Consider the following 20,480-nt stretch of genomic DNA (forward strand, 5'->3'; position numbering starts at 1 on the left):
ATAGCTACAATGGGTGAATATTTTTTTATTATCTAATCTATCTAATAATTCTAATAACTATCTACTATCTAATAATTCTCCATTCTCTTCTTCTTCTGACCTTTACAATAAATAACCACACTTCTTATTCTATTATTCTTTCATTAAAGTGCACTTATGATGGTTTTGAAACGTGCCTAATTTTGTTTTAAAGAATTCATATAATAGATTTACATGCATCCAAGGTCAAAAAACACTTTCTTGTGCTCGTAATTTAAATTGCAGCATTACCTCCCCCTCCTCCCCGTGTCACAAACGACTCATTAAATGATCCGTTCTAAAAGATTCATTCTAAACTCCTCCCTTCAGAGAGCATACTCTGCTCTGATTGGTCAGATGTCCCAGTCTGTTGTGACTGACCTGCCACTGTCAGCGAGCAGCCAATGAAGACCAGAGGCAGGGCTTTTGTTACAAACCTATGTAGGTTTGTAAAGGAAGTAAGTCTGGAATTACTAACGACTCGTTTCAGCTGTTCAGAATCGGTTCCTTCTTTTGGGAGTCAATAACTCCTCCTGTCGTGCGCTTTTTTGAAACTTTGCAGAATTTTTACAATCACAAACAGCTCTATAACACACTCCATGTAGGGTAATATTTGAAAAATCATAAGAGGTGCACGTTAACATATTTTCCAAGGATTTTTTTTGAGACTTCATTCAGTCCATAAAATGAAGTAATATTTTTGTTTTTGGTCAAATTCATAACTTTAAATATTTTTAAAAGTTTGAAAAATTTCGTTTAAAATATTTTGACAACGTCTGTCAGTTGAATTCAAACTACCAATGGTGAGAATTCAATTCAATTTTATTTGTATGGCACTTTCAACAATGTCACAAAGCAGCTTTACAGAAATATATACACTACTGGTCAGAAGTTTGGAGACACTTAACTGAAATGATCATGATCTTAAATCTTTTGATCTGAAGGTGTATGGTTAAATGTATGAAATCAGTGTTGTCGACAAAAATATAATTGTGCCAACATATTCAATTCTTTCAGTAGAAAACTAACATTTTATTTACAAAAAAAAAAATATTTTTTAAATTGATGACTTGGAGCGAAATATTCCGTGAACATTAACTGAAGCTCTTGACCTGTATCTGCATGATTTTATGCATTCTGCTGCTGCCACATGATTGGCTGATTGGATAAATGATTTATTAGGAACAGCTGTAAAGTGGACAGTGAATGTATATTCACAGTTATATCCATTCATTCATTTCTTCTTCATTCATTTTTCCCCCTTAGTTTATTTATTTTTCTTTCATTTATTTATTTATACATCCAGAGTAAGAGTGCCTAGAAGGAGGCGATACTATATGAGCCGTTTCTCTCCTTCCTCTGGCTGCATCTACAACCAAAAATAGCACATCAACTCCACTGCAGTGTGCGTGTGTGTGTGTGCGTGTGTGTGTGTGAGAGAGAGAGAGAGAGAGAGAGAGAAAGTGCTGTGGTGCTGCATTGAGATGCAGCAGATCACAATGACACCCATATCAGGCAGGGAGGGGAGGGGGCGACGACAGTCTGAGTATAAATATGCAGTTTTTAAGAAAAAGGCCTCAAAAACTGGCCATTTAAATAATTTCTGAATGAAAAATTACTAGAACCAGTTTCTGTGAAATCTCACGTATGCATATCTTAATACAGCTGGCCCAGTTTAGCAGCAGGATGGAATTTGGATGAAACAACGAGATTCAAAATAAAACCACGCTGGAAATATGGACAATATGGATAATTACTCCACAGGGATAAGGCTTCATTATACTGCTGATTTTTAAGCATGTGCAGAAAAATAAGTAGTTAGACTGACCTGGCTTCTTGTAGTTGACATAGATGTAGAGGGACAAGACGATGACGTTGGTCATGAGCGCAGCCCACCAGTTGATGACGAACATGACTACACAGCACAGCACAGCTCCAGCCAGAGACACCCACATGTTGTAGTACTTAAAGCTGGGCCTCCATCCTGCCCAACACATGCACCAGTCAACAATTACACTCAGAAATGCAGCTGGCCTCCTCATAATAAACCATTATAGTGTCATTTTCTGTACAATGTTATATATACTCATGTCTAGACTGTTCTGAATGTGCCAAGGGATCTCTGAACCTACCATCCTGTATAAGTTTTTCTAAATTACAAACCCACCACTCAAATCTAATGAATGATTTAGATTACTTGCTTTGTGCAGCACACAGAATTATATAACTACTGTAATTGTACCAATGTATAAATACATAACTGTGCACCCATATAACTGTATAAAAGCATAACTGTATAACTATATACCTGTATGGTTAGAACTATAAAAAAAACAATTATGATCATATAACTGTATGACAGTATAACTGTTACTGTGTAACTAACCATGTAATTATACTTGTATAATTAACTGCCTAACTATAAATGTACAACTGCATAAGTATATCTGTAAGTAGCTGTATAACTGTACCACTATATAAATGTATAACTGCATGATTATAACTAACTATATAACTGTGCAAATGTATAAATGTATAACTACATCGCTGTATAACTATATAACTGTGCAAATGTATAAATGTATAACTACATCGCTGTATAACTATATAACTGTGCAAATGTATAAATGTATAACTACATCGCTGTATAACTATATAACTGTGCAAAATGTATAAATGTATAACTATAGGACTGTGCAAATGTATAACTATATGACTGTGCAAATGTATGACTGCATAACCACAACTGTAAGAATGTATAAATATAACTGTATAATTAAGTCTAGAATTGTACATATAAATATATACCCAACTGCACAACTATGCATATGTATAACTAACAGTATAACTAAAAATGTACAAATGTAAAACTGCATAACTATAAATAACTAACTGTACAATGTATAAATGTATAACTATAATTACCTGTCTAACTTTTTAAACAATGACTGCATAACTTTTTACAGTTATATAGCCTGCTGTTTCTTGCTACAGTTTTCACCGTAAGAAAAGAACCTTGCTAGGGTGATGAACATGTTCAGCTGTCTTCCAAAATCACTTAATATAAACTGCTCATGTGCTTCAGACGGCTTCCATCCTGTACCACTTTCATGTGTCTTCCTCCTCAAATGTTTTTCCTCTCTCACTGAAATGACTGCTGACTAATCAGTAGACAAATTCACGCTAAAATTTTTCTTACTTATTGAGGACACAGATTAATTGCTGCGACCTAACACTGCACATAATATACAGTGCTGTGAAAAAGTATTTGATTTCTTCTGTTTTTGTGTTTCTCATACTAAATTGTTTCAGAAATTATAACAAAATCTAAGATAAAACAAAGGCAACCTGAGTAAACACAAAATACAGTTTTTAAATGATAGTTATTTATTGAAGCAAAAAGTTATCCAATACCAACTGGGCCTGTGTGAAAATGTATTTGCCCCATAGTTACCAATTCCCAAAATCTATGAAACTGCATTCATAATGGGGTTCGGCTGGACTAGAGGCAACCAGGCCTGATTACTGCAAACCCTGTTCAATCAAATCAGCACTTAAATAGAATTTTTTCAACAGCATGAAGTTGGTTAAAAGGTCTTACCCAGTAACACACTATACCAAAATTGAAAGAAATTCAAGAAATGTTTAGGAAGAAGGTGATTGAAATACATCAGTCTGGGAAGGGTTACAAAGCTATTTCAAAGACTCTGGGACTCTAAAGGACCACAGCAAGAGCCAATATCTCCAAATGGAAAAACTCTGCACAGTAGTAAACCTTCCCAAAGTGGCCAACCTTCTAAAATTCCTCAAAGAGCACAGCAACTACTCTTCCAGCAAGTCACAAAAGAGCCAAGGACAACATTAAAGGACCTACAGGCCTCTCTTGCATCAATAAAGATCACTGTTCATGACTCCACTATCAGAAAGACTCTGGGCAACAATGGCTTCCATGGAAGAGTAGTGAGGTGAAAACCACTGCTAACCCAGAAGAACATTAAGGCTTGTCTGAATTTTGCCAAAACACACCTTGATGATCCTCAAACCTTTTGGGAGAATGTTCTGTGGTTTGATGAGTCACAAGTGGAACTGGGTCCCGTTACATCTGGAAAAACCAAACACCAAATTCCACAAAAAGAATGTCATACAGTCAATCATGGTGGTGGAAGTGTGATGGTATGGGGAGGCTTTGTTGCTTCAGGGCCTGGGCAACATGCAATAATTGAGGGAAACATGCTCTCTACCAGAAAATCCTAAAGGAGAATATCTGGTCTTCAGTCTGTAAATTCAAACTCAAACGCAACTGGATTATGCAGCAAGACAATGATCCAAAGCATAGGAGTAAGTCCTAGTCCTAGAAGTAAGTGAAAGAGGTGCTAAAGGTGGCACAAAACAGATTTTAAGTTTACAGGGGCAAATCATTTTTGGTGATAGGTGTTGGATAACTTTTTTTTTTTCTTCAACAAAATAAATAAATAAATAAAAACTGTATTGTGTGTTTACTCAGGTTGCCTTTGTTTTATATTGTATTTCGTTTGAAGATCTAAAACTATTTAGTATGAGATATACACATACAGAAGAAATCAGGGACAAATAATTTTTCACAGCACTGTACAGCTATAAAACTGAAGAATAGCCAGGCTTAATGATCTCTTGTCCTAAAACACTCCTTTCCTTTCCATCCAGCAGACTGATCCTTATAAGAATAGTTTCAGATGGTATAATATTATATTTCATTACCTGTTCCAACAAATGTCATCAGACAGAGACTGTTTAATGCATCAGTGCCACAATTTGCATAAGCATGAATACAGATTTGGATTAAAATGAGTTAGCATCAGTTAGGATACATGAGAGAGGTTACAATAAATAAATGGGTTTCTTTGACAAGGAGCTAGTACTAGGCTAATGGGATTTTTAGTAAGGTCAAGTAATTACACAGCTGAACAGTTACACAATAATGCTACAAAGGATACATGACATAAAGGGTACATATGGTTGTTAAAAAACAAGAACCGGACGCTGAATGAGAGACAGAGCTACTGTTCTCCAATAAACACTATCAAAAAAAACGTACCCTTTACGTGCATGAAACTGTGAAGATTAAAACGTCAGAGTCAGAATGAAGATATATACCTGGTGGTCTTCTAGAGCTTTGGTATTGGAGGAAGAACAAACCTCTTTACACAAGGAATAAATGTGTACTTAAAATATGCTTGAAAGACAAATACAACATTCTTGACAACCATTATAGTATGATACTGTGGAAAACCTCATCTATGCTAACATTAATATCAAGGCTATTTAAACTTCCTAGTAAAAATGATCAATATTATTATATTTATATTTTTTTTGTAAAAAGAATACTATTGAAGTATATAATACTGTACTACTGAAATACATAATAAAGAAAACATATAATGAACATTGCACTCACTGTAATTTTGTCAGGTGCACTTTCTTTTGCTATGTACAATACCTGAAAAGTTTACTTATATTTTACAAAACGGCTAGAGCGTCAATGTAAAGTAAGTGGCCATGGATTTTCAAAATCGGTTCATATTCATGTGTGAACTTTAAAGACCACATAACCCAATTTTTTTTTTACATGAGCTTGCCGTTAAAATACAGTGATGCACTTAAACAACTTGGCACTAGGGAATTATATTACATACAGTATATTCTTCACTGCACAAAGTTGGACACTAAACTATTAAATGAAAGAAATTGAACTGAATGTGTTTTCCAATATTCACAGGATATTAAACAAAAACAAGAAAATCAATTAACAATGCTAACTGTACTACTGTGAAGAAACCTACTGTATTTTTTTTCTTTCCAGGGCACGACAAGCTCACGAATGAATTTAACAGGAATTATCAAAACCTGCAAGAAACCTGAGACTTTTACAAAAATGTAATGCCAAACATTTGTTCGAACATTTTACTTTACTTCATGAATTAAATAATGTATCCAAAAGTAATGGATACCTGAGATCCAAAGCACTTATAGCTCTAATCTAACACACAAAAAATGTATTATTCACCAGCTATTTCTGACACTACATCGCTCAAATCACACCGACTCAACTGTCTTCTTCATTTTGGGTATAAAAGCATGTTATATTATTTATTTAAATTAATACACAAGGTCTACCAGGCTATACTTTCTATAGTACTAACAAATTTACCAGGACTTGACATTCTAAGTAAAGAAATTTTAACACTTTCTATAAGATGTTTATTTAGAATTGTTGGAAGGAGAGTCCACAGTCGGAAGTAAAACCGCTCCTTTAAGCTTTCTGCCACGGGAAAGTTTCTTGCTAAGATGATAAGCTGGGGGGGCGGGGGGGGTTTGCCTTATTAACTTAAATTAATTAGGCTGGTGAGGGAACGACTGTTTATCATCATGTAAGTGATAACAGGAACTAACTTGTTTTGCAACATTAATCATATCCATAAATGGATAAAATTCCTAGCATTAAGAAATTCACAATTAAAAACCACTTTAGGACATGTTATTATTAGAAAATAATCAAATTAAATTCGGTGAGGTCCAATCATGTTGTATACCTTACATCAAGGGTGTCCAATCTTTTCCAGAAAGGGCTGGTGTGGGTGCAGGTTTCCAGTCTAACCTAGCACAAGCCACACCTGAGTCTACTGAAAGCAAAGAGCAACTGATCAAACAGGTGGAACCAGGTGTGGCTCCTGCTTGAATGGAATAAAAGCCTGCACCCACACCGGCTCTTTGCAGGTAAGATGGACACCCCTGCCCCCAGAAAAACCCCTCATGTAATCAATAACAGCAGGTTTCACTTGTCTTAACAGAAGATTTTCATTTGTCTTAACAATAAGTTGGTGAAATTTTAAGACAGACACACTTAAGTGTCACTACAATAAAAAAATAAATAAATAAATGAAAACACTGTGGTTCTTGAGTAACAGTGTGGTTATCACAAACAAGCCTTACCGGGAGAGTTTGCCAAAGAGGCGTGGAACACTGAGAAATTGATCAGGGCATAGGAGGCCAGGAAGAAGTTCGAAATGATCGGTGCGATGACGTTCAGCTTAGCTGGAGGAGGAAAAAAACAAAAAAACAAAACAAAAACACAACCACACACTTTTAGAAGATATTTTTTAAATAGGAGGCTTAAATTGGCAACCTAGTCTTGCAAACTATCTCTGTACCAATAAGGATGAAGGCCAGGGCGATGCCAAACGTGAGGAAGTACCCACGCAGGGGTTCGTTGTTCTTGCCATAACCTTTCCCAAAACCAGCAATACCAGGGTAAATGTTGTCTTTGCATAAAGCCTGAAGAAACAAGAGCATCAATTTGTGATATAAAAATAAATACATAAATAAACAAATAAATAAATAAACACTGAGTTATAATCTGTAAGAAAGCTTTTGAGCAAACAGATGAATGACAATTATTTATTCATTTCTTTTTACTTTTGATTATACAGTACCTTGAAATACAAATATTTACTCTTAATAAAGAGGTTCAGATATTAATTTATTTATTGCACAGAGTAATGCAATACCCAGAGACTTTCTGTGAAAGCTAACTGAGCCTTTTCAATAAAAGGTTCAAAAACTTTTAGCTGCTAAAATTTCCATCATGACTTGGATCAAACACAATGCTTGCAAGCAGTTTTGGGCCTATGCTGTATTGTGTGGCAGCCTAGGAAAATCCTTCACAACTTTGACATTTTCTAATGTGTAAGGTTCTACAGGTTTTCCTGAATGGAAATATGTTTCTCGTTTGCATGCATCTAAACCAGAAGTAAAAAGTAATACTTTTACCAGAAATGTTTTTATTGAAGTCTTTTGAAGCTAAATGTGGTTTCCTCACACACTGAATGTCCGGCTTTGAGCAAGCTGTTGGTTAGCTATGTGCTTTATAAAGGAATCCGTTATGACGTGACGGTTTTTCTGGTATCTGATTTGATTAGGCTTATGTCCATTTCATTACAGCACATAGCTAACCACCGACTTTGATCAAAGCCTGTAACACGGCATCTGCAGGTATCAGCACTTCAAATTTAATACTTTTTAATACCATATTCAAGACATTTCCAAATAAATTTAAGACCTGCACGTCACTTCAATCATGCTACACGATACATCAGCTATAATGGATTATGTTCATGCATATACATCCATTTCAGGGTTTAAGTAAACTATAGCAGGGTAAACTTCTATAGAGGTGTGTGGGAGACCAGAGCAAATATCATTGTTGCATTACCATTTGCTCAAACAGTGAAAGAAAAAAAAAAAATCCAGTATTTCCTTCCCATGACTTTCCAAGAGAGGAAAAAAAAAATAGAGAGATGGATTACGGCAGTCAGAAGAGAAAAAAAGATGTTGAATTTACCATCACTCCCTCGGCAGCTGTATTAGAAACCCCCTCACAGCAGTGTTTACCTAGGTTCTTTTTTGTAATTTAACACCAGGGTAATGTAACAAGTAGTGTTATAAATATACATATATTTTTGTAAAGAAGAAAATATATATATATATATATATATTTTAAAAAAGCTATTTTGTAATATTACTGGATAATACTTAATAATAAACTTATATTTGAGGTACAAATAGTAATATTTGTTCATTGGTTGCATTTTTAAGACCTTTGAAACATGAATTTAAGACATTTTAATGCTAATTAAGGCCTTTAAGGCATTAAGGCTTTTTAAGGACCCGTTGACACCCTGCTGACATTCACTGTGTGAGGAAACCACTCTTAGCTTCAAAATACTTCAATAAAAAAAACATTTCTGTTTCTGGTAAAAGTATACATGTTTTATTAAACTATATTTTGACAAAAATATAGCCAAAACCCAATGTTTTTGGCCATTTGCCAGAATTCTAGCCACAGTGACACCAGATGGGTTTACGTAGACTGCCACGTGTTTCCATTCCCAAACTGTAGATTTCTTCTTGAACAGTTCTGATATGGAGTCGCTTCGTATTATTAACTGATGACGTAACCTTGTGTCCGCTTCAGGTCACAGGAGCTTGAATTTTATACACTGTCATTTTAAACTCTGACGCTCGGCAGATGCTTCCTGTGCTGATGGCAAGTCTGTCAGATTGTGATGCAACACAGTGTTTCCAAAAAGGACACCTACGTCACCGTCTTGCCTCTGATGTGACTTTTGCCGCAGGCTGAATCCTGTCTCTAGCATTTTGCCAACTTTATGTCAACTGTAAGGCAAATTATATTAAGCAGATATCTGACTATTCACCAAATGTACACAAACACCTGAGCTTACCTGAGCAAGAGGATAACTATTACACACCAAAAACGTTAAGAATGTCATTTCCACGGCACTGTACTTATATAAATAAAGAATAAAGACATTCACAGTATGTATACGTATGTATAGCAGAAGGGAAGTTAGATGCCCACCTGGAACACTTTGGGGGCACTGACCAGAGAGGCCAAGGCAGAGGAGAGGGTTGCAGAGAAAATCCCAGCTGTGATGAGGGGGCTGAAACCTGACACCACACTCATTACCTTTTTTTTTTTGGGGGGGGGACAGGGGTATTTAGTTTCATGTCAATTAAACACTTATACACTAATACTTACACTTATTTCATGTCAATTAAACACATATCCTTTGCACCAATATACTCGGCATAATCTTACCTGAAAGTTATTGTGGAGTCCATACTTACAAATGGACTGAGTTGTGTTAACAGGCTTGCAGGAGGAGAAGTCATATTCTAAATTGCACTCGGCACTAGTGCAGTTTTGCCATGAAGTACCATTGATCTTGTAACCTGTGGCGTCCCTCACAATGCAGGCTCCTTTTAAAGAAAAGAAAAAGAAACATAGCTGAAGATGAGACATTATTTCAAAATGGCATGTATGACGATGGTCACAAAGCAGCTTTACAGAAATCCAGATATAAATTCGTAATGGATAATGTTATTTCTTTAAACACACGGAAACAGTACAACACAAGCTCTCCTCAATGCCATTTACCTGCACTGACAGCAACACCTACGTAGACGATGCCTGTGATAACAATGGCTAAAAGAGTTCCCCTTGGGATTGCCATTTGTGGATCCTAAAAAGAAAGAACAAACATAAATAACGCAAATACTTGGCCAGATCTTGGGCAGCAACTCACCGCAAGACTCACCGCAAGATCTCCTGAGATGTTGGCACCGGCCAGAATGCCAGTAGCTGCGGGGAAGAAGATGGCGAAGACGGAGAAGAAGGTTTCTCCTCGGAAATCCGGTAATAAATTTTCCAGCAGGATGTCCGCTGAAGAGGACGGTAAAGTAACATGAACGTGTGTCAAGAGAAAACCACTGGGATCATTATTTAAACCTGCATTTGGATAAAAAGGCGGTCGTACAATTATAGCTGAAGAATCCTTGCTCCTTCTTTGATTCAACAGGGATGAATGTGCCAATAAAGTAGTTGAAGATGGCGATGATTAAGATGACCAGCAGGAAGATCTGAGCCTGCGAGTGAAAAAGCATAACGTTAAGTGTTTGTTTTCCAATACGTGAGTTTCTGGGTTACCAAAAATAGAAAAATTCACAATAAAATGCGTCACCTTGGCCTCCCACTCCATGCCTGCCACGGAGATCCCGAGGAGGATGATTACAGTGATGATTCCTACAATTCGGATGTCGTTAGTCTGATCGAGCATGATGAGATTAGCAGCCTATGACGAGATTAGTTCAATTAATAACAGATAATAAAAGAAGTCCTTATCTACCCTTTACTACTTTACATTTGTACAGCCAAATATAAACATAACAGTGAAAAGAGTACAGAGGAAAAACAGCAATAATCAACTTCTTACATGAAGCAGCTCAACGACAGTCTCAGCAAAGCCCACGACGTACATAGCCACTGCCACGGCGTTGGCAAAAGCGAAAATGAGCCCAATAGAGCCACCAAACTCAGGGCCTAAACTTCGAGATATCAAATAATATGCCCCTCCTGCAGACAAAGAAAAGAAATAAAATAAAAGGTCAAATATTTGAAAATGTTGACCCAACACTTTGAGTTCTGTCTGTTCTTGGAAAGTTTTGTGAGAAACTATTTCTAAATTATAAACATAATGGCTTAGCACATAGATCAAGATAATTTCCAATAGAAAGACATGGGGAACTTTCTGGAATACCAAAAAAAAAAAGATGAGGTTGTGCTGGATTAATAACTACAGCAGTACAACATTGGACACATTATCGTATGCCATATGATTAACACTTCCCTCAGTCAAACTGTTATTTTGTGGTTATTTTTCTGTAGAAAATATCTCCTCTCTAAGCGCCATCAGCCATCAGGCTGCATAAACCGTGATTAGAGCGACTGTTAAATTTGATTAAGCACCAACTCCACTATCGTCCTTCAACTTTGCAGAAGGCTTTAACATCTCGCAGAGTGAAACGCTCTAGACAAAACACTAACAGTACTGGTGAAGTTTCTGTCCCGACTGGTCCTGTGCATACAAAAACCTGACCTGATGCGTGAACAGACTGTGCAGTAATCTTAGAAAATATAAATATTCACTGCTAAGATATGATTACGCTTCCATGCTGAAAGCAAACGTTCAACAAAAACATGTCAGGGAGTGACTGGTATCTGTTTCAGAGTTCTGCAACAGAAGACGTTTGGGTTTGAACACCCCATTGAATTTTCCCACAAACTAATATCCATGTGCTTCCTTTTCCTCCAGGCAAGGCATGGTGAGTGAGCCAGTCACAGGCTGGGGCATGAGGCGAGGGTCATGGTGCAAATAATTATAGGTATGCTGAGTATACAGAAAAACTGGAGCATACTACAGCTTGACAACAGATAGACCAATGGTAGAAGTTGGTCAACTCAATCTTCTGCTAAATCTTGAGGTGATCTGAAGTTCTGGCTAGAACAAATGAAACACTGAGCATTGTGCAGAACAGAAATATGCATAAATATACAGATATACAGCTTTCCTTCTTTAAAACCTACACAATGCTGATGGTTTGTCCTCAATTTCATCTCAAGCCCTATTCAGATTGGGCTACATTAAGGGAGCATTTTCTGAGATTTGGGTCCTCTCTGAATCGGTCGTGTCAGTAATTTTTTACGGATTACACAAGCAGGCATATGGAAAGATTATGCATCCATCCATCCATCCATCCATTTTCCATACCACTTATCCTATACAGGGTCGTGGGGAGCCTGGAGCCTATCCCAGGGAACCCAGGGCACAAGGCGGGGGTTACACCCTGTACTGTGTGCCAATCCATCGCAGGGCACAATCACACATACACTCACACACTACAGACAAAGTCTTTGGACTGGAGGAGGAAACCGGAGTACATGGAGGAAACCCCCGAAGCACAGGAACAACATGCACGCTCCGGCAGGAATCGAATCCGCAACCCCATATGTGCGAGCCAAATGTGCTAACCAATAAGCTGACATGGCGGTAAAGGTTTTGTCATAACCTGTAAGTTTTTGCGCTTTTTCTATTGTGGACAAGGTACATCAATAAGCACACTTTTGCCAAAACCAAAACGACTCCAAGTTTTGGCCGAATTAAGAACGCACCACAGTAAAATCTAGATCAGGGGTGTCGAATCTTATCCGGAAAGGGCCGGTGTGGGTGCAGGTTTTCATTCCAACCAAGCAGGAGCCACATCTGATTCCACCTGTTTAATCAGTTGATCTTGGCTTTCAAAAGACTCAGGTGTGGCTTCTGCTTGGTTGGAATAAAAACCTGTGCTCACATCGGCCCTTTCCGGATAAGATTGGACACCCCTGATCTAGATGATGTGTCAGACTCGAGACACTTTTGAACATTTTTGGTAAGTTGAGTTCCTAGCACAGATAAAGGCCTCATACATGTTATGGTCATGTTTTAGCATGATGACCATGCATATATCGTGAAGACTCCCATCTCTGTGATTTCGACAAAGATCGCTTATTCTGTGCGAATCAGTTAAAATCCTCTGGCAGCACTACTTACCAGACATCTTGTATATCCAGAAACCTTATCCTATATAAATAGTACATTAGAGGCACCATGCTATGTGTCTCTCAGTTATGAATAGGATATGGTGTGGTCAGGTATATCAGAGGTCACTATGCCCTTCTCATGATCTCCCCATTGATCATGCAGCATTGGCCAGCCTCAACCGTGACCAGCTTGCCTCTCATATTTCACCCTGTGCTGCCTGCCCAGTACATTTTCTCCTCCTCTCGAAGCCTAAACACTTCCCCAATTGATACGTCTCCTTATGAAAATATCCTTATCACATGCCACAAAATAAACGTACACTTTACCCCAGCTTTGTCCGTCATCACAGCGGCAGTGTAATTTGGAGCAGTATGACCTGGTGTGTATGATGTATGAAGGACACATCAGCTATAAAGGCAGTGTTTTATTAATACTGTAGATGACCTCAGACACCCACGTTGGTGCTTATGCAATATCCTGACCTACCTGGAGGACGCGATGACATGCTGGCTTACAATAGGGTAAGGATAAATTTACTGGATTTCAGGTACGAGAATTACATTTTCTGGGATTACAAAGATGGGGGAGAAGTTTTTTTTTTCTATATTCCTGAAAAATAGGTCACTCTGCTGCACAAGATACATCTGCTCAGAAAAACACAATCCATACACGTACGTTGTCTAAATGTACCGGTCACATTAAACGTAGCAGATGTTTTCATTTTACTAAATATTTGTGCTACCTCTAAAAATCCTAATGGTGTAGTTTAACTTCCTATATAAAGCAACATTACTATAACAACTGCTGCTGCAATTTTTTTTTTTTTTTTTTTTTTTTTTAAATGCCATGAATAGTACCCACTAGAGTCGGATAGTGTCTTACAGTCCAGAAAAATAGGAACTATCCATCCATCCATCCATTTTCTGGACCGTTTATCCTACATAGGGTCTCGGTGAGCCTGGAGCCTATACCAGGTGACACCCTGGACGGGGTGCCAACCCATCGTGAGGCACAACCGCACACTCACTCGCACACCCATTCACACACTATGGATAATGTGGAAATGCCAATCAGCCTACAACACATGTCTTTGGACTCGGGGAGGAAACCGGAGTACCCGGCGGAAACCCCCAAAGAACACGGGGAGAACATGCAAACTCCCAAAGAACACGGGGAGAACATGCAAACTCCACGCACAAAGAGTGGACGCGGTAATCGAACCCCCAACCCCAGAGGTGCGAGGCAAACGTTCTAACCAAAAGTTTTTTCCTAGGCTGTTTTCACGCATTTTTTTCCCCATAAAAGTCAGCGTACGTTTTACATGAAACCCTGCAGGGGGAAAAAGTGATCCTGCCAGCATGAGCTCTCATAGCAGAGCAATGAAAGAGTTTTCAGAAAAGTACACAGCCTGCACGAATCAGGTCTCACCTCTACTCTACACAGTAACCCAATACATTGTGTGCACAATAAAACACAAAGATCTGCCAGGATATCATCCTTGAGCATGATCCACTACAGTATAAGAACATAAGGGAGCTCAACACTGAGCCATCACTCAAAAGCACTGAGCAGCATGACTTTTATAGAGCCTTACTGAGGGGAAATTAGATGACCTTGACCATGTCTATATGTCTCGTGTAGTGCAAGATTTTATAGTATAGAGATTTATAGAGAAAGTGAAACGTCATCCTGTTGCTCGCGCTCCAGCTCCGTGTGTCATGTCAAACGTGGTGCGATACTGCAACGTGAGCTTAGATACCTCCTCGCACAAAACCGTTGGTCGCTATAGCTGAGGTGGAGCAGCCCGTGATGGAGGTAACGACGGTCGCCATGGCGATGATGACGCAGGAGCACACTGAAGGAGGGGGGAAAAAAATCATGTAACAGTCATACTAGTATCTTAAAGCATGGATGAAGAAGTCCTTTCAAAGAACGTTCAGGAATTTTAAAATGATCTGTTAGGAGTCATCAATTGGAAACTAATTTAACACATTTTTCATACTACATCTAGTGTGTACAACATTTATGTCTATCAACCACAAATCGTGATAAATATCTTCAGGGGAAAAGGAAAAAAAACAAAAACAGCTTGAACGTTTTTCATTCCTGCTCTTATGAGCGGCGCTTCAAACACTTGTCACACTTGTGCAGCTTCCAATGATTCACACCTTTCGGAGCTGCTGAGTCAGCACTTGGAATGATTTCTGGAAAATGGCTGTGTGTTTGACATTTAGCTGCAGGTGCCACCTTGCAGCAACATTTAGCGTGAGAATGCTGAACGGAGACAGGGTGATGGAAGGCCATGGAGGTTGTGTGAATTAAGACACTAATTCACATGAGCTGCACGGAGACAGCGAAACCTACCAATTCCAGCCTGGCCCACGATCCATGTCATGCGGATGAAGAGCATCACACCCCAAATGTTCAACATGCAGCGGACCTGCGCAGAGGAAGGATGGCGGTTAGGTTTTAATGCAGACAACCAAGCAAAGCCCTTCCCCCCCCAAACCTGAAAACGTGAAAATTTACACTCCACAATGATGTGCTGCATTTGGAATGGAATGATGTCTGACGTCAGATATGACATGAACACTGTCTGATGCACCAAATACTCTAAACCGTGTCTTGATCTTTTTTTTTTTTTTTTGCCTCCATTGCCTTGATCTGGTATCTGGTTTTTGTGTTCGAGTGAGTACTGTGGGTGGAAATGAGGATGATGTTATTAACAAGAGGAAGCATGGTCTGCACATGTCAAAATAAAAAAAAGTGACAAAACCCAGAGATTACTCTTGCACTTAAGTCGAGCGTTAGCTGAAAGCATACTCTGCTTACACTCTCTCTCGCTCTCTTTTTTTCCACTCCTTTGTGATTTGGTTTGCTTTAGTTACACTGTGCCCATAATTAACCAAACCAAAAAGCAAAAAAAAAAAAAAAAAAAGTTGCCTGAGGGACATGTGGGGCTGAAAATGCACTCGTAAAACTTTTTTTATTCATTGGTCAGAAATACAGGAATGGAAAAAGTATAAACAAACCTTTGCCAAGTGCACATAAAAAACATATAGATTACAAAATTATACAAATAACTCATTTAAACATGTTTTGTGTATCGCATCATGTTCATTCGCTCTCTTTTTTTGCTGATCCAAATATCCAGAACACGTGGCATTTCTGCAGCACTACAGCTAAATAATAATAATAATAATAATAATAATAATAATAATAATAATAATAATAAAATGCTGTATGCAACCCAAAATACACAGCATGGTACAGAAGGTTCTCTTTCTGCAGTTGGGACGATTCAGGGTCGAGTCTTGCTCAGATGGCCACAGACCAACTGTTTTGGTCCGCACCGGAACGTACCGGACTAAACGTTGAATATACAGTATGTAGAGTCTCCCAATAGCACTGCCTTGCTGAAAGATTAGCAAGTCTGAAATGACAATAACACAAACTTCTAGCATCAGCTCTAGGCAAGATGGAACAAGTGGGACTAATGAGCAGTGTAATTCCCACCAGGGCCCGAAAATCCTCAATGGAGCCTGACTCGCACTCATTCAGATTTCCTGTTTTGAAACGAGCAAGAGTTAGAGCTTTGCAAGGCTCAACATCACGGATGCTTTTATCATCAAGAGAGTGAAATGTACCGATAAAACTACAAAACACAGTTCACACATAAGTGGACTGGGTGGGGGGGCTCTGGAGTTTTTCTTTTTTCCAGCTCTCCTATTCCTTTCTCTTTTCACAGACACTCTTGGAAGCTAAATTGATATAGAGACATTTACCAGCACTCCTTTGACCCATCCAAACTTCACAACCCCTTTGGGTTCGGCTGCCTCTTTGGCTGCAGCCTCTTCAGCAGGAGTCAGCTCATCTCCGTTGGCAAATCCGTCCTCAAATGGCTCCTGTAATGAGAGGGGGGTTCCGTAATTAACAACATGGAGTGAAATATGAAATTACAACAACATTAGTAACGGAGGAGACACGGGTAGCATGATGAATTCAAGGTAGTAAAGGTGGTATGCTCAAGCAGAGTGTTGGTGTGCATTAGGACTGGAACCTGCGAGACCCAACCAAAAAAGTTGCAGGAAAGAAAAGGCCACGTTTATTACCGTGAGGGTGGATGTGGTGCTCGTGCTGCGCTGTGTGGCGCGTTTACTGTGGACATTCATTCATCTTCATGAACTGCTTTATCCTTCTCAGGGTCATAGTGGTTTAAATGACTAATTTGTTTATATTGTGACAAATCGCCTCAAGTAAGGTCATGAGAAAAAAAATAAAATAAATAACATTCAGATACAAACAATAACAACCGTCCTCATTGGCCAAATGAGTGAGTAAAATTAACATTAATAATAAAAATGATTCAAATGAACATTATATCACAGCAGACAGAACCATATTCATATACAACGTATTTTCCAGATCAGATTAAGCCTACTCTTAGACTAAAAGGTCTTTTAAAATGGTGGAACCCCACTGACACAGGAATTCAGCTCACACCAAAATCAGGCTTAGTGTGTGTTTAAATATGGCCCTTAATAAAATCACTGCTGTCAAACTAATTCTCAAAATAACTCCGAAATTCTTCTCATTCTCTCACAGCTTCCTCGGTCTCGTTCATTCCTTCCACCCATTGCAACTTCCGTCCTTGTTTCCTTGTCAGAGTCTCTCTCACACACACACACACACACACACACACACACACACACACACACACACACACACACAGGCAAGGTTATCTGTCCATGGATCTGCAGAAGGTCAAACACAGGAAGGATCCCTCCTGTGTAGGGACAATGCTCTGACGTCGGCAGCTGAGCCTCCAGTCCCTCTGGGAGCATGACTGTATGCAAGTGATGATGGTCCTGTACGCCTCATAAAACTGTCTCATGGCAACCATACAGAAGGTATGCCTCTTTTGCAATCACACCCTGTAAAATTGAGTTTGTCTCGCCGTCTCGTATAAACCTTGGACAACAAGCCAAAACAAGGAGCGCTAAACACAACAAGGCTTCTTGTGCGATAGGTGCTGACTTACAAGGCCCACCAACGCACACAGCTACTTTCAACAAGCAAGCAATCGGACGGGAAATTTGTCATTATATCGTTTCCACGAATGGCATGTCCATTTTTGTCCATTCAGCAATTTGTGTCAAGTCAATATTTTTACATTTGCATAAGAAAAAGACGTGGATGGAAACATCACTACTGATTAGTGCCACAGTAGCCTTGAGGATGTATTGGCATTTGTTGCCATGGTTCAATAGCCTTGTGTGGTGTAAAGGACAAACTAGAGTGCAACATAAGCACTGGTCCAAAAGTATACGATCAAAAGAGCAGCTCTTTTCCGTCCACACGGATTCATTTAAAGGAAGTTGGCAAGCCAACTGGCAGGAATTCTCATCAGACTCCCAGACCACCATTACAGTGAGGACACGTGCTATTTATTGCAGATATGGATTGACCTTGGTAAAGATATGCACTTATTGGGTTTGGCTGTTAGCTGGGTGTTGAGAAATACTTGTTATTCTAGACATTTTGACGGTCTCTTCAGTGATTTTATGATATAAATCGGGGATACAGTAGTTCTTGTCTATATGCAGGATGCGACAATTCCCAAAAACCTCAGACATCAATACGAAAAAAAAAACAAAGCACCAGATCATCTCTTGGTAACTCTTCTTTGCTTGGAGGTTCAGGTTTCACTTTTCTGTCCAAATCTGTCCATTTTTATTTCTTTCCTAGGAATTTAGATCCTGCCCAGGCTGCTGCACAGATCATTGCATGCGAGATTAACTGGCGGCACAAACAGGACATCAATTTTATTTTCTAATGTCGATCTCACGCCGAACATGTTCAATCCAACTGACCTTACACGACCAAAAAGATCAACCTAACTTTTACTTTTCGTTCATCAAATTGCTCTTTTCATTTTATGTCCTGTAAATCAAACGTATTCATCTTTTGTGATTAATCTCAAAAGGTCCGTGTTCGCATTTGTGAAAAAGCAGCAGGACAAAACACAGCTAGCGGAACTATACAAACACATCCGATCTGGGTTTAGGTAGACAAAACAGCTAGAAAACCTTCACTTCCAAGTCCTAGGGACTGATTATCTGGGTGAAAAATGATAAAATGATAGTGTTCCTAGCCTTAAAATGCTGGTCCAAGTTCATTGAACCAATCGAGAACTGAGGTCATGTTTTCTGGTCTTGGCTACAAATCAGAATTAGAAACGTGATTCACTGCAAGATCTCATGACTTTGACCGTGGCATTGTTGTTGGTGCCAGATTGGCTGGTTTCAGTATTTCAGAAGATGCTCATCTCCTGGGATTTTCACTCACACACACACACACACACACACACACACACACACACACACACACACACGTCCTTTAAGGGAATAACAAAAAAAAAAGAGAGCTCCAGAGAACAGGAGTTCTGTGGGAAGAAACAACTCATTAACAAAAGATGTCAGAGGAGACTGGTCAGACTGGTTTGAACTGACAGGAAGGCTACGCTAACTCAAATAACCGCTCTCTACGACCGTGGTGAGCAGAAAAGCATCTCAGAACGAACAATACATTGAAATAAACGTTACGACAGATAGACTACAACAGCAGGTTCCACTTCTGTCAGGAATCATACAGGAACCTGAGGCTGCAGTGGGCACAGGTTCATCAAACCTGGACAACTGAAGATTGAATAAAGACCAGGTGATGGTTTTCCACTGTTCATCTGTCCAGTTCAGGTGAGCCTGTGCTGATATTCAGTGTCAATTGTGTGCGGTATATGTAAAGTACATACGAAATGCAGCAGCAGAGCAATGATTTTTGGACATTTCTGTAATCAAATAATCACCAGAAAAGTTGTGGAAACAAAAGCCGTATGAATTATAAAACACACACGGCGTCTTTGGCATGTGCTCCAGCTTGTGGCTGGGGCACTGGGGTGCATCGTCGCTTAAGCCATCTGTCTACATGAGCTCTGTACCTGCATGCATAACATCATTAACAGCCCCGCCAAGCTCCCCTTACACCAGGGACACCAGGCTATTAAGGAGGGAGGGAAGCAGGAAGAAAGAGCTGCTTTGTTATGGTTTTGGAGCTCGTCAACACCACGCCATGGCACCAGGTGAGGAAGGGAAAGCAGTAGTTTAGAGCATGGGTATAAGACTTGGAAAGATCTGAAGGTGAAACGTTGACAACTTAAGGTTGCAACCAACTACAAAATGTCTAGTTAAAATAAGCAGACTGGGGATTTGGTCGTCTTCCAGGAATGAAGTAGCAGTTAATTAGAGAAGGCTAGACATCTCACATTGGGAATAGAATTTACGTATGTGCAGAAAAAAGTGGGATAAAACCCCAAAACAAAACAAAACAAACAAACAAACAAACAAACAAAAAACCCAGCACAAGCGCGCCTTTGTGAATGCTTGGACCTCTTTCGCAATGCCTGGCCCACGCTAGAGCATATTCACACTG

General features: G+C 39.1%; 1 protein-coding gene across 5 annotated transcripts in view; it reads right to left on the reverse strand.

Annotated features, from left to right (window-relative positions):
- Positions 1–20,480, reverse strand: part of slc12a2 (solute carrier family 12 member 2) — a 73,700-nt gene that overhangs the window by 25,441 nt on the left and 27,779 nt on the right. For all 5 annotated transcript variants that reach the window (XM_053644544.1, XM_053644542.1, XM_053644540.1 and 2 more), the window contains exons 2-14: positions 16,778–16,897; positions 15,357–15,432; positions 14,752–14,847; positions 10,848–10,987; positions 10,596–10,706; positions 10,392–10,500; positions 10,173–10,297; positions 10,013–10,097; positions 9,674–9,834; positions 9,434–9,541; positions 7,206–7,329; positions 6,988–7,089; positions 1,847–2,002 (exon numbers count right to left, since the gene is read on the reverse strand). In XM_053644544.1, coding sequence (XP_053500519.1) covers positions 1,847–2,002; positions 6,988–7,089; positions 7,206–7,329; positions 9,434–9,541; positions 9,674–9,834; positions 10,013–10,097; positions 10,173–10,297; positions 10,392–10,500; positions 10,596–10,706; positions 10,848–10,987; positions 14,752–14,847; positions 15,357–15,432; positions 16,778–16,897 — 1,513 coding nt within the window. The remainder of the gene's footprint in view (positions 1–1,846; positions 2,003–6,987; positions 7,090–7,205; positions 7,330–9,433; positions 9,542–9,673; positions 9,835–10,012; positions 10,098–10,172; positions 10,298–10,391; positions 10,501–10,595; positions 10,707–10,847; positions 10,988–14,751; positions 14,848–15,356; positions 15,433–16,777; positions 16,898–20,480) is intronic.

Source organism: Ictalurus furcatus, chromosome 16 (genome assembly GCF_023375685.1).
Source record: "Ictalurus furcatus strain D&B chromosome 16, Billie_1.0, whole genome shotgun sequence".
NCBI classification, from domain to species: domain Eukaryota; kingdom Metazoa; phylum Chordata; class Actinopteri; order Siluriformes; family Ictaluridae; genus Ictalurus; species Ictalurus furcatus.